We start from the raw sequence: 13,961 nt of genomic DNA, 5'->3' as shown, positions 1-13,961 counted from the left end.
CTCTACTTGAAGGAAATTGAGGATAAAACTCCAGGATTATTTGGGGAAACCATTTACTTTAGAATGACTCAACAATTACAAACCATAAACAAAAAGAAGAAAAATATACATGTGTTGTTGCGTCGTGTTCAAGAAACACAGAAGGCCTTTTACTTCCACAGCTTCTTGATCGACATGTTCTTCTCACTGTCTTTCTGCATCACCTGGGGAGGAGTGGGGAGAGCAGGCTCAATAGGCAGGTAGGTGCAGGTAGAAACATTTATTATGTGAGAACAAGAATAAAATAACTGAGTGCAGGATTAGACTCATTCTATTCAGAAAAGAAGAGGTTACTCCACTTACCTTTGCCACAGCCATCTCAAAGTCCTCCTGGGTGACATGAACCCTCCTCTCTCTCAGAGCGTACATACCTGCCTCTGTGCAAACACCCTGACAAACAAACAAGAAGAAAATTAAATTGTGTACAACCTCATTTCACAGCATACCGCCTTCATTCAGTTCAACAACTCACCTTGACCTCAGCACCAGAGGCTCCGGGCATCAGTTCTGCGATCTTCCTCAGGTTAATGCCACGGGTCAGGTTCATCTTCCTCGAGTGGATCTTCAGAATGTCCAGACGGGCCTAAATGGTGCACATTTAAAATCACTCATACACACAACCTCCCACTGCATGTATGACTGTGAAAATGACCTGTGCAAGTGTCTACCTCTTCATTTGGAGGGGGGAACTCGATCTTCCTGTCGATTCTGCCTGGTCTGAGCAGAGCCGAGTCCAGGATGTCAATACGGTTGGTGGCCATAATGACCTGCAGGAAAAGAAAGAGTGCATTTTAGTCAAATTTAGACTAAAACAAAAATAGTTATCTGGGTACTTGAATGGTCAAGATGTATAAATGAACAATTCAGTTGTTTCACCCTCCGTCAAGTATTTATAAGTTGTACATAAATATTAAGTTTTAAAATTAAAAACAGAATAAATTAAACATAATAGAATACACACAAGTGTACTATTACAATGATCAGATATGTGAATGCTCAGTGTTTTGGATACCTTAATGTTCTTAGTTGCCTCAAAGCCGTCCAGCTGATTAAGAAGCTCTAACATAGTCCTCTGCACCTCGCTGTCACCACCGGATCCACCCTCCAGCCGAGACGAGCCGATGGAGTCAATCTCGTCCATGAAGATGATGGAGGGAGCGTGCTCTCTAGCCATGACGAACAGCTCACGCACCATACGGGCACCTGGGGCAAGAGGGAGGAATTAAGGATACACAACCAGAGGCTTTTGATACGATCAATTCAAAATAATGGATGTGAAATTGATTAGTGTAAGACAGAGGGGCGCACCTTCTCCGATGAACTTCTGGACCAGCTCGGATCCGGAGACCCTGATGAAGGTACAGTCGGTGTGGTGGGCCACGGCTCTGGCCAGCAGGGTCTTCCCTGTACCTGGGGGGCCGTACAACAACACACCCTGCCAAAATAAAATGCACAGACAGAAATCAGAACCTTCTTTACATAAATAAAAGTGTGCTTGTGTACAATCAGCTCTCTTGTCAGTCACCCACCTTAGGCTGAGCAATACCTAAAGCCTCAAACAGCTCAGGGTGCTTGACAGGCAGCTCAATCACTTCCTTGATCTCCTTGATCTGCTTATCCAGGCCACCGATCATTTCGTAGGTGGAGTCCGGCACCTTCTCCACCATCATGAGGGACACCAGAGGGTCCACCTTGTTGGGCAGGATCTTATGAAGGGTGTAGCTGTCGTTACGCAGAGCCACGCGGCAATTGGGAGTCACCTGGTGCAGAAGTGGAAAAGGAATATGATGGAATATTCTAACTCGTAACAACCAAACATGAAATAAACCTGCAACTGTAATCACATATACAAATACTTTAATACTTACATCATTGATGTCGATGTTCTTGTCCACATCCACAACGAATTTTCCTTCTGGATGCACCTGAAATTTGTGAAGATACATTTTAATGTAGATTGTGAACTATCATATAAAATAGAGTGTGCTTCGATAAACAAATACAACATACCTTGACAAGCACTTTCTTTTTGTCCATGACCCGAACAACTTCACCTACGTAGGATCCCTGCTCCTGCAGCAACTGCAGCTCCTCACGAAGGAGACGTACTATTAAAAAAAAGAGGAAAAACTTGAGTACTTCTCCCCATTTGACAGAAAATACATTGATGTTACAGTAAGGGACTGCAGGGTACCTTTGGCATTGAGCTCATTCCTCTGTGCCTGCAGACGTCTGAGATTCTGGCTTTTATCATTCACTGTCAACTGATGAGAAAACAAAGGTTCAGGATTTGCAGGAAACCAGAAGTTGAATAATCTGAATCATTTAACCGGTTTAAAGTTTGCACATATAGTTCATCTCACCTGCAGCTCTTCTATCTTTGACAAGTAGTACTGCCGGAGACCTGAGCCACCTTTACTGTCGCCCATCTCCATCTGTTAAAGAAAAAAATCATCCAACTTAAAACACAGACATCAAGACTTCTTAATGACAGATTGATTTCTTCTATAAACACGGCCATTAAAGCAGAGAAAGGCTGCAACTAACAGCTACTTTCATCAGCAATTAATACACTGATTTAGGGATAATTATTTATCGTGTTAATTGTCAACATCTACCGAAATTAAAGTTGTTATCGTGATATCATTTTTCCCAACATCGCCCAAACCTATATTGAGCGTTAACCGATCAGGTAACAATTTGGTCAAAACAATTATCAATCATAATGTGATATCTCCATCTTTACTTCAAAAATCCAGTTTGAATCCAACAATAAAAATATTCAACAGAGAGAGAGGTGATGGCAACTTTTATTAATAAATGTCAAAATGGGAAACTAATCAGATTTAATCACATTACTGAAACACAGTCAGAGTTCATCAACAATCATGATTCACAGTGGACAGAGCTCAAGTGTTGACACAATTGAGATTCTAACAGAAAACAAAGAACTGTTGTTGTGAACAATAGTTAATAATACTAGTATCCCCCAGCTAGGCTAAGTTACTTGCTAACTAACGCTAGTTGACGTTATCCTCGGCAGAGCTAACTCGCCCTGACATTAACGAAGAGACACAATGAACGAGACGATAACAAGTTGTATTAGTTTGTTGTGTATCTGTTGTGTGTCATAAAGTTCAATAAACAGTGGAGGCTGCGGCGGACACACAACTGCCAGTCATTCTAGAGGAGCTAACGAGAGCTAACTAGCCGCGTTAGCTACAATGAGACAGCAAACCGGCTGAACGCCACTCGTTCACTGTGGTTAAATAAACTGAGGGTTTAAACTTCACCGCAGCGTCACTAACATCTGTTTCTAACTGGATCCTCCGCTCGGCGCTTCGTCACAACGTGTCCCTGACGATAAACCAGTGAAATGAGCCAAACGGCAAAGAAAAAGCACCTACATGGTCGATCCCGTCCACCTCCATCTTGAATTTTCTGCATCCGCTTCACAGCAGGCGCATCCGGCTGAGTGTCACTATGAAGAAGAACCGATTTCACACACCGCCCCCTGTCGTCCTGTTGTATCATGACACCTGTCGTCCCAGCAGCAGTCGCTGCTTTGATTCTAAAAAAAAAGATAATCACATTTTCCGTCAGTTTCATGTGAGTTTGATTTGACTGTGCAAGTTCAATCAGTGAATTCCTTCCGGTGTTACTGCACGAGCTGAGACTGCAGAGCGTTCGATGCTGGTTGTTATCCGAGGTGTGGCAGACGTGTCTCAGCTCCTCTGCATGTGAGAGGCAGTGGTACCTGTTGAAACTGCTCTTCAACCTGCACCAACATGCTCGCCGCTCTGTCACCGTGCAGCCCGAGGAGAGGCCTTCCTCTTTTATCATGAGGGGAAAAAAACGAGATTAGATCAAATAAAGATAAGCTGTACTGATCCCATGCTGGGGAGCGTCACTTGTTACAGAAGCAGATAGTCAGAATGAGGTAGACAAGAGAATGAGTGAAAGTATAAAAATAGAATAAAATTGTTTATTGAGAAATAATAGAAAGCATTAAATAAAAAGAAAGAGAATATATAAATAATATGCACCGTTCACTACAGACAGAAATATTATTTATAGAGAAATGTTCTTGAGTAAAGTGCAGTGGCCCAGGATGATTCCACAAGGATATTAACTTTACTTTACATACATTACGTTTAATGAGATATTGAAATAAATGTATACATATGTATGCAGGTGTGTTATACAATAGAACTATAAGTATATAAAAGTATACTATATATGTTATAACTGTATAAAGATGTTTCACAATAGCATACAATATGATATGGACATTAAATGGTTGGTAAATAAATATGTTTATAAAGAGTAGACTCTTAAAAAGGACAATACAACAATCATTTGTAAGTATATTTATTGTAAAAAATACTCCAAATGTATAAAAGATAAAGGCATTTGATTGGTACACAACATGCAAACATTTTACAAAGAGGTTGTACAAAAAACACATTGTACACAAATTTCTCAAAAGTGCCTTCTTCACAAAACAGGCACAGTAACATGGATTGTTTCGAGACAAGCTCTGGAAATATTTTCATATAAAACCTTAAGAAAATAGCATTTCGATGAAAAGTTAAGACGTGAAACAACAAACACCAGTTAAGCACGCTGTGAGGTGGATGTTACAGGAGGAGCTCTTCCACCCAAACACCCTGTCACCATTCCTCTTCCTGGCATTAAAACAATGCAACCCCCCCCTCCCCCCACCCCAACAAATGAAAACAGCATGTAAACATTGAAAAAGTACAAACAACTGCTAAATTACAGCTCAACAGAGTAAGATTCATGTCTTTGTACAAATAAGAAGCTTGATCTTTTCCCATAGTCGAGCTTTCCTGGAAATCCCTGTTTCTTACATAGCATTTCAAATGACACATCCATCAATAGAAAACAGAACCAACACCCCAGAAACTACTATTTGCTATAAAAGCTTCTTATCTAAGACTCAAGACATCTTGTGAACTGCTGTTTTGCTTGAGAATAAAATAAAAAAATTCAAAATGTACTTTTGAATACATGGATATATTATAATGAAATGAGTAATTCAACCATGTCAGGTTACCACCAGGTTTTTGTTTCCCTATCTAAAGGTTATGGCTTTAAAATGTGGCAGTAAACAGAACCCCACCCCCGCCCCCTCAAAATAGCACAACGTTTGAAAACCACCTCAACAGCAGCAATGCTTACACTTTTCTAAGGATAATGTACCGTGAAGAAAATATACTGCAAAACAAGGCAAAGAGTATTTGAAAGGCTCAATATCACAGACAATGCAATGCAAGGCATCTATGGCAACAACAAAAGGAATGTATATATTCACACTTCTCATTTCATGTCGGTAAGGATGGCGTAGTGAACACTTAAGCTGCAATATTAGCTTGTGTCTTTTCAAAGCTAATTCCAATGTTAATGGAAGAAAAAGGTTAACATTTGAAGTAAATTCAAGTTGGCTGTGGCTCCTCTGAAATATGGAATATTTAGGTGAGCCGGATCCCCAGCACCTGCTCCAACTCTTGTCGCCTCTGTTGCACCTGAAAACAAAGAAGTGGAATCAGTTCAGATCAGTGCAAGTTACAACCGATACCAATCTGCTGAACCCTTATAATAAATTATTCATCAAGCATGCAGCAGTGCATTAGGCTCTGTAATTCCTTACTTTGGAGTAAATGTATCTGCCCACTGCCTCTGGTACCCAGGGCGCCTGGTAGAACTCAGTTCTCCTCTCCTCCTCTGGGTTTCCTGTCACATCTGTCATCAACTGATGAAACATTTTTTTTATTATAGAACATAAGAGTACAAATAATTTAAAATTCAAAAATGCAATCCTAATAATCATTTCATGCACTTTAACACTACTGACAACCAGAAACCAGAAGTTACAAGTGCCAAGTCATTAAACTCAAACTGCAACTGATTACTGAACCTCTGTTTTACATTTTTTAATTTATTCCGTTGATGCAAGGACATGTGGTCCTGGTCATTCAGTAATTATCCAAGTGAACTGTAAACATATCACTGTTACATACAAAAGATAGGATGTATTATTGGGAAATCTATGCCAGGAAATAATGGCAAAAGCCTCATTTCTTAGTGTTATTATAAAGACGGATGCCATGATAATAACCACATGAGTTTACAGAAAAGGAGAAGAAATGATTTTAACAAATAAATGATACATGATGACTAAGTAAGTGTTGGATGTTTACCTTCAGATCTCTGCTCTGAGACTTGAGCCAGTCCTGGATGAAGTCCTGTGGATTATTGCTGAAGCTCAGCATAAAGTCTCTCTCTGTCTTCAGCTGGTTAATGTACTCAATGGTCTCATGGATCTGTAGTGAACACAGCCATAGCATAGTAATTGATAAATGCTCTTAAAAACAACCTTTATAACAATTCTTCTACAATGCAGGCATCAGAGACTGAGTGGTGGTCCTTACCTTCATCTCCAGAGCTGCAATTTCCTGTTGGTTGGTTGTTGAGGACAAGAAACTGTTCATTTGGCTTTTCAGTGGATCGTCCACCTCCACATCTATGTCATAGCAAGCTGTCTTCTTCTGATCTGTGGGGTCCACACTGCTTGCAGATGACACACAGATAGCGAGACAGAATCTTAGTAACAAATGAGTAATGTTGACCGCAACGTTGAACAGAAAACTAGGGTATTGATAAACAAATCTTATTTTTGAACGAGTACGATCTGTAAATGTAGCTGAAAATGAAAGCTCGTAAAAACCAAATCTTTGGAAATACTTTGGAGGAATCAGCAAATGTAATTCACACATGAACAAACCCAGAGGAAGGGAGATAATGATCCACACTCCCTTACCTAATGACATGATTGATGATGATGGGGTCAGGATGCTGCAGCAGGCCCGCCAGTTTCATGGGAATCTCAGAGAACCTCATGCGAGGACAACTGAAGATCTGAAAAACATTTAGTTGGAGAACAGAAAATGTCGGATATGTTTAAGGATAAGTTTTTCAAATGCTTTATCTCCACAAACATTGAAACATTAAAAAAGCCGGCTAGACCATTTCACCCCCCTCCTCTCTAAACCATGTAAGAAATTGTTGCATTACTTGTCTGAAATAGCGGTTGCAGTTGATGTACTCCTTCTCATGACCATCCTGCAGCTTGTTGTTCTTGATATAGAGCCAGAGAGCTTGCATGATGCTGGCCCTTGTCTGCGTGTGCACACCCAGCAGACGAGCCAGCCGTGGATCCAGTTTGTACTGGGGGGGCTGAGAGAAAAAGAGAAGGATTCGGCAAAAGACAAAGTTAGTGGAAAATAGTTTGACTAGGTCGTACAAGCCAGGGATACAACTGGTGTGCGTGTTAGTGCTTGGGTGCATGTGCACATACCTGGTGGTCGAGCATGAGCAGTAGAGTGCATTTAACATTCACGTCTCCGGGTCTTTTAACCTGGAAACCATCCGTCTCCTGAGTGGTGGGCATTCTGTGCCACTGTTAGAAAAAAAACAAGTAAAATATCAACTAACTTCTGTTTTCTTTTGTTCACTTAGAGCTGAATCTAAACTAAAGGAAATGTAAATTCTTGCTAATACAGACTGGCTCAAAAAGGAAGAGCTCCAAAGTTTTACTGATTCCATCTGAGCTCCACTTTTGTGTCTACGTGGCTTAAATCAAATACTTGTGTCATTTTGTAATACCTCTACTAAGTGGTTGTCAGGTCCATAGAGCTCCTTATCAAGCTCAATCACCAGGCTCTTGAAGAAAGATGAGAACTTCCTCTTTTGCTTGCCGGGCTAGAATTACAAAGTGCATAAAAGAGTGTGAAAAAGAGAGCAACCAGAGCGGTATCCGTGTGTGCTTGTTGTACTCTGTCAACTGTAGACAACTAGAAAAAGCTGTCGCGCCCCCACCCTCTCCCCTGCCCGGCGAAACTGTTTGCACAACTCGACCCCTTTCACTCCTTCCCTCACATTGGCCTTCTTTTTCAGTGTCTCCATGCAAAAACCCTCCTACGCATGCCTCACCCAAAGAGCCAGAGGAGAAAAATTAACCGAAAAAAAACAAGGATCCTTCATGTGGTCGCAGACAACACAATGAGTTGAGCTGGAACTGATGGAGGGAGGGGAGGCATGTCAGCTCTTGGTATGTAGAGGCCAATGGTTTCAATTCCTTGTTTCAAATAGAGAACATGAGCCTGTGTGTATGAGCACATGTGTGTATGTCAGGAGTTGTGAGGTGGAGCGAGCAGAGCTGTAAACACACATCTGGTTGCGTGGTTGAGCCAAGGACTCGGGCCAAGCAGAGCTGAGTGACTGTGAAGTTTTCAGAAACACAGAAACAGAGACCAAAATACTCGGGAGTCAGACCACAGGAAGACAATTGTGAAACAGGGCGAGAATATTCATATGTAACGGCCGTGTTGCTCACGTACTTCCTCCAGAAGCTTTCCCTCCACTCGCAGCTCCCAGGACGACACCTTCTCTGCCTCCTCACCCTCAGGCTTGCTGGGTGTGTATGTGTTGGAAATGTAGATCCTGAGTTTGCGTTTTTGCTGCGGGAAGAACAAACAGATGCATCATGAGTAAAAAACTGGGTTTCTCAATCTAAATTTATTTATGAGAAATTTTAATCAGATTTATTTAGTAAGTAGGCATTTTGTTTAACTGAACACAGCAGTCAGAAATGAGTCTTTTAAAATTATTAGAAGTTATAGATCATGATATAAAACCCCTTTGTAGTATGTATGGTCTGCATTTTTCTTTAACAGTTATTTAATGTATTTACATTATGTGTATATATATATATATGTGCTGAGTTTCTACCCATTAAGGATTCACTGAAAATGATGCTTGCATACGATCCAGCATCAGTGTTTTAATCACAAATCTGCCTCACTTTCACTTTCATGAGTCGATATCAAGTTACTGCTAATGCAAACTTCCTACTGCTGCTGCTTCACATTATAAAAATTCAACTGCTGAAAAACAGAGAGGCTTTTATTGTGGGCAGGCCACATTATTGTTGAGTGACGTCTTTATCAAAATACTTGTTTGGCAGCACTGTAGACGGATACATCAGTTGCTCTTCTGTTGAATTTCTAGGAAAATGAATCCACACCCACTGCTCCTCTCTTGTAATCACGCGTCACCAACTGAACTGAAACTTTTTATTGAATGTCCTGAAAGTTTGATAATGCACTATCATGAGGAGATACCATAATAGGCTTCTTGATGGCTTCCTGAATCTCCATTCGCTTCCGAGCGATGGTCTGATCCAGTTTCCTCTCAAAGGCCAAGAGGTCCATGTAGGCCTGGGATTCAGGGACCAGGTCTCTAATCTAAAGAAAACATGGAAGGACGTTAAGTTATAAGTCATTTCAGACAACTATCAGTATGAATCAGAAAATAAAATCTTCTTACCCTTTGCGGGAGAACCTTATCTGCCATTTTGCGTCTTTTTGCCCTGAATCACACAGAAAACATGATGTATGATGATTTCCAAAGTAAAAACCACAAGACTTTTCGAAAATCCAAGGATAATTGGATTTAATTTGACGAGGACATTCTGTACTGTGTTGTCAATGTTGTCTCATCATTCAGCATCAGCCCTCTTAAAAATATGACCTTCATTAACCAATTACTGACAGCGCACAGGCAGATACAGGACTAACACAGGGTGAACCGAAAGACCCAATTCACTTCATTCGATTATAATTTGTGAAAACTTCAAAGTGCGATGACAAAATCTTGGCCGCTGCTATCTCTTCATTAACTCCTCTGAACAAGCACCTCAGGCTCCCAGTTATCATCGGTACTGACTTCATAAAAGTGCCTTTGTATCTTTATTTAATTTATTAAATTACACAGTTCCCCCTCATTATGACTAAATTTAATTTCGCCCCTCTCTAATGAGAATTTAGGATGTTGCTTCAAGCCTTGTGGCTCGTGAATCCTTCTATACTGAGATTTGTTGTTATGAAATAAGCCTTTAAGACAAGAGGATCATTGTGGATAAAAACTGTAAATGCTGCCTCGCTTCATGACTCGCCACATTCACTGAAGTCAGAAATATCTGCGTGTGTCTGCTGCTTTGAAGGCAAATGTCAGTCATGAGATGCTCCGATCCACGTGTGATCTGAGCTGAGTACAGCAACAGTAGAGAAACAACTATAAAGAGCAGCGTTGTTATAGCGTCAAGGAACTACAGCAGTTCTGCTTTTTAAAACTGGGACGATGTTACTACTGTGATATGATGTATAAAAATATGCATTCACATGACAAGAGGGTTGAATTTGCGTTTTACTATCAGCTATAATTGTATAATTGTGTTTAAAATCTTTAAAGCACACACACTACAACAAAAAGGTCAAATTGAAAATATTAAAGCCTTCCTGCAACGTTTGTCCTGGGTGACTAAGTTGTTATCCGTTAAGTCAGATTAATCTTAAGAAATAAGAAATTGTGTTGCAAACATAGTGATATGAAACACCCAGTTTCATAATGGCACTTCCCTCTTTACACAGCAGCTTTTTTATTGTTCAGGATCCTTGTGGACATTTTTGTGGAACCATTATAAACAAAAGAATAATATTATAGGAAAATATCAACCTATCTATTCATTGGTTTTGCGTTGACCTGTCTTGGTCAATCAACCTCGTCAGTGTTCCTCTCCCTTTCTTCTCCTTCCCTCACACTAACACTCTCACTTCTCCACAGTTTACCCTCGTCTGTGGCCTCCTCCCAGCGCCTCTTGCTGGTGGTGTTGTTGATGCTGATGAAGGAACCGCTTCCTCGAGGCGTCCATGCTCGGAGGCCCCATGCCTGGCCGCATGGGCATGTTCCCACCGCCATAAGAGGGACCAGGCAGCTGGCTCCCCATTGACACCATGGGGCCCATGATCCTGCTGGGTGGCAACCCTAGGCGCTAGAGAAAAGGGTGGAGGCGGATGCTATTATTTCATAATCCTGAGAAGAAGAAGAAGTGCTATAAAAAAACACATTGCTGTATACATATCAACTGTATCTCTGCAGATCCCTGTACTTATATAAAGTACTTTCCCTTCAACAAACTAAAAATAAGTTATTTAAATACAGAATGCAAACAGTATTCAATTTCAGACAGAACATGAAAGATTATTAAATGAAGGGCATCAATAATTAGATTGCTGGGTCATGCAAACTGATAATATATAGAGTATCAGGGTAATAATAATCTCAAATAATGACGTGCTTTGTACAGAACCAACAATTCAAGTGCTCATTGTAATCAGCATAAAATAACATCAGTGTAAAAGTTCAGATGTTAATTGATTCACTCTACGTTTGAATGTGATGTTCAGGATTATTTCTGAACATATGTCTGACCCCCCCCCCAACATGTCTCCAACTGAAAAACACGACAACAACAATAACGCATGTGATCTCCGGAGCACAGGAAGCCGCAGATGGAGGCGGTGAAGCCGGGGGAACACAGGCAGGCCGAGGCGCGGACAGATGGCGCTTATAATAAAACTTACTTTTGTTTTCGACATCAACTGACAGGAGGCTGTGTGTGTGTGTGTGTGTGTGTGTGTGGGGAGGGGGGGCAGCCACGTGACTCTCACTGATTCTCACTTTTTAGACACATGCACAGAAACATGATAATAACAATTTAAATCCAATTAAAATGCTTTAGACACATACTGAGGAATGTATATTAATGTACACATGTATTAATTCTAGCAGCAGTGAGTGATAACACGAAGAATAAAATGCGGAAGTATAGTGACACCTTGATTTTTAAGGATTGATGAGCCCGATGTTTGTTTTAAATCTTATTTTAACTGGATAAGTTTGGGGTTTTTGTTTTTTTTTACTTTTAAAACATTAAAGTGTATTTTAACAACTCATCACAAGCCAGAATAAAAGTCACAAAAACACGTTCGACGCGGATGAAATGAGCCGAGAACCAACCTGGAGGTACTGGGCAGAGTTGCTCATGCTCCGGGGGAATCCCGCCGGAGCATGCGGCATTCCTGACATCCTCATGCCCGCCGAGTGCGCGACGTTCATGGGGTTCACGCTCGGATTCATCTGGGGACCAGGGAAGCCTCCCCTCGATGTCATGTTCCGGCTCCACAGGTGGTGAGAGGTGAAAGAAACTTCGGTGTGGAGGAGTAGATATCCGGACGGGGTACGGAGTCGTAAAGAAAGCGGGAAAACAAACTTTAATCAGCGGTGAGTTTCTGGTTTGACAGCGGGAAGCCTGTCAACAAAAAGCTAGCTAACGTTAGCTCCTGCCGCTGCGAGTTCCGGGGTCTGCTTCCACCCGCTTCTGCTTCTGCTGCTGCTGCTGCTGCCGGGCTTGTGGTCACCTGGAGGCGGCTGCTTCTCGTCACCTCCTCCCGATGCCGCTGAGCCCGAACATGGCTGAGAGCAGAGTCTAGTAGTTCACGGTGAAGATAACGAAAAAAAACATGACGACAACAAACTAGCACAGCGACCAAACCCGTGTTAAAGCGTCAAACTGCCCCCCCGCACACAATACTGGGTGCTGCATTCACATGTGTCGGGAAGTTTTGGTTTTACTCGCTCTCTCTCTTGTTGTTTCTCCTCTGGGCGTGAACAAACTAAAACAAAGAGGTTAGTCCGACTTGCTTTTTTTTATTATTTATTTAACTTGTGTGTTAACTAATCAAAATGAGCTCGATCAACATATCCCCACGTGTTCCTATGAGATGAAATTGCTCTGCTAGAATTATTTAAAGTAATTAACCCCATTATCAAAACTGCCATAACGGACTGGCCCGACCTGTTTGTTGGTCCTCGGGCAGAATGATGAACACTGCTGGGTTCATGTTTACACCACAGCAGCCACACTCTGCTCTGTGGTTTGTACACAAACCCTGAAACCTCCACGTTTCCGCTATAGAAACAGTGTCCGCAACAGAACATACGGAAACAACATCATGTACCAGAGAGTCCTGCGCGGGAATAATGATGTTGCACTGCAGGTTTTCTTCTAGCATTAAGCAGGAATATTCAATGTGTGGGTATGAAAATACTGTAAATGTAACTGTAGGTGTTCAAACTTGGAGTTTGTGTAAAAGGCATCGATAACAAGAGCTGCTTTTGTTCATATTGAACTTTTAGGTTGTAATTTGCTATGTAATAAACATTAGATCTTTAGGGGCCCTGGGGCTTTTTTGGTAATTGCCTCACAGCAGGGGTGTATAAAGGAACTTGGGATGACCTTTGACCTCTTAAACCGTTTTCAGAAGTGACCTTCGTCTGTGTCTTCTACGTGTGTTTCACCGCTTTTTCACCAGGACATATTTAGTTTTTTAAATGTTTGTCTCAATCGGGCATCTGCGTTTACACATGCAGCTCTTCACGAGAAAATACGGAGGATCTGCGGTGTCCAGTGCATGTTTGAAAGCAGCGATGGATTGTTTGGGTCCATGTCAGTTTCCAATGTGCCAAAGGTTTAAACTTTAACACACCAGGTATGATCCAAGGTTGTGAAAGACAGACCCACTTGTTTTGACAAAAGGACCACTCTTAGATGTATAAGCATGTCTCTCAGTCTTTTGATATTAGCAGAATAACATGATTCATATCAGAGACATCAATTTTGAATTTGCTCGTTTGCAGAGCATGTGGTTCACCACTATTGCAATACATCCTGCCAACAACAACTGCCACACGACAGAACTCAGAAACAAGACTGTAGGAAGACGCCCCCTGGCTGTTTACAGCCATGAACTACAATCTTTACTTATGTGACGAAGCCCAAACTGTTTGAACTGTGTTGTGTTTTCTGCTCAGTGTTTACTGTCTCATGCAACACATACAACTCTGGTTAAAATCCCAATCACTTGATCTACAGCACCTCCTGTTGGTTATTTGGTCAAAGTGCATGGGCAGGGTCATTGAGGTTATTGTGTTACAGC

General features: G+C 41.4%; 2 protein-coding genes across 5 annotated transcripts; both read right to left on the bottom strand.

The window, feature by feature from the left end:
* Positions 1-36: 36 nt before the first annotated feature.
* Positions 37-3,854, bottom strand: psmc5 (proteasome 26S subunit, ATPase 5). 2 transcript variants are annotated; one of them, XM_020083384.2, is made up of 12 exons: positions 3,447-3,854; positions 2,403-2,474; positions 2,234-2,303; positions 2,050-2,147; positions 1,908-1,964; positions 1,569-1,799; positions 1,348-1,474; positions 1,052-1,242; positions 708-806; positions 512-622; positions 343-429; positions 37-203 (listed from the first exon to the last, which is right to left on the bottom strand). In XM_020083384.2, the coding sequence occupies exons 1-12, from the start codon at positions 3,468-3,470 to the stop codon at positions 150-152; spliced, it is 1,221 nt and encodes a 406-aa protein (XP_019938943.1). In that variant the 5' UTR covers positions 3,471-3,854; the 3' UTR covers positions 37-149. The 2 variants fall into 2 exon arrangements, with proteins under 2 accessions (XP_019938943.1, XP_019938944.1); XM_020083385.2 differs by having other exon boundaries at positions 3,348-3,473.
* Positions 3,855-4,394: 540 nt separating this feature from the next.
* Positions 4,395-13,631, bottom strand: smarcd2 (SWI/SNF related BAF chromatin remodeling complex subunit D2). 3 transcript variants are annotated; one of them, XM_020109784.2, is made up of 14 exons: positions 12,298-12,753; positions 11,983-12,170; positions 10,752-10,954; positions 9,451-9,493; positions 9,246-9,368; positions 8,463-8,582; positions 7,729-7,824; positions 7,421-7,522; positions 7,138-7,299; positions 6,884-6,981; positions 6,495-6,633; positions 6,264-6,386; positions 5,714-5,815; positions 4,395-5,588 (listed from the first exon to the last, which is right to left on the bottom strand). In XM_020109784.2, the coding sequence occupies exons 2-14, from the start codon at positions 12,133-12,135 to the stop codon at positions 5,535-5,537; spliced, it is 1,518 nt and encodes a 505-aa protein (XP_019965343.1). In that variant the 5' UTR covers positions 12,136-12,170; positions 12,298-12,753; the 3' UTR covers positions 4,395-5,534. The 3 variants fall into 3 exon arrangements, with proteins under 3 accessions (XP_019965343.1, XP_019965342.1, XP_019965344.1); XM_020109783.2 differs by having other exon boundaries at positions 11,983-13,631; XM_020109785.2 differs by having other exon boundaries at positions 6,495-6,630; positions 11,983-13,631.
* Positions 13,632-13,961: the final 330 nt, after the last annotated feature.

Source organism: Paralichthys olivaceus, chromosome 21, assembly GCF_024713975.1.
Source record: "Paralichthys olivaceus isolate ysfri-2021 chromosome 21, ASM2471397v2, whole genome shotgun sequence".
Taxonomy (NCBI): Eukaryota; Metazoa; Chordata; class Actinopteri; order Pleuronectiformes; family Paralichthyidae; genus Paralichthys; species Paralichthys olivaceus.
The sequence above is the reverse complement of the archived record's forward strand: the minus strand, read 5'-3'. Positions and strand labels throughout refer to the sequence as shown.

Excerpts from the sequence above, each read along its gene's own strand:
- psmc5 (XM_020083384.2), bottom strand. The coding sequence starts at position 3,470 with ATGGAGGTGGACGGGATCGACCAT. Across the intron at positions 2,475-3,446 it reads AGGTGGACGGGATCGACCAT|ATGGAGATGGGCGACAGTAA; the intron begins GTAGGTGCTTTT and ends TTTCTTTAACAG. Across the intron at positions 1,965-2,049 it reads AAAAGAAAGTGCTTGTCAAG|GTGCATCCAGAAGGAAAATT; the intron begins GTATGTTGTATT and ends CACAAATTTCAG.
- smarcd2 (XM_020109783.2), bottom strand. The coding sequence starts at position 12,135 with ATGACATCGAGGGGAGGCTTCCCTGGTCCCCAGATGAATCCGAGCGTG. Across the intron at positions 7,523-7,728 it reads CTGACAACCACTTAGTAGAG|TGGCACAGAATGCCCACCAC; the intron begins GTATTACAAAAT and ends TTTTTCTAACAG. Across the intron at positions 5,589-5,713 it reads GCAGATACATTTACTCCAAA|GTGCAACAGAGGCGACAAGA; the intron begins GTAAGGAATTAC and ends CTTTGTTTTCAG.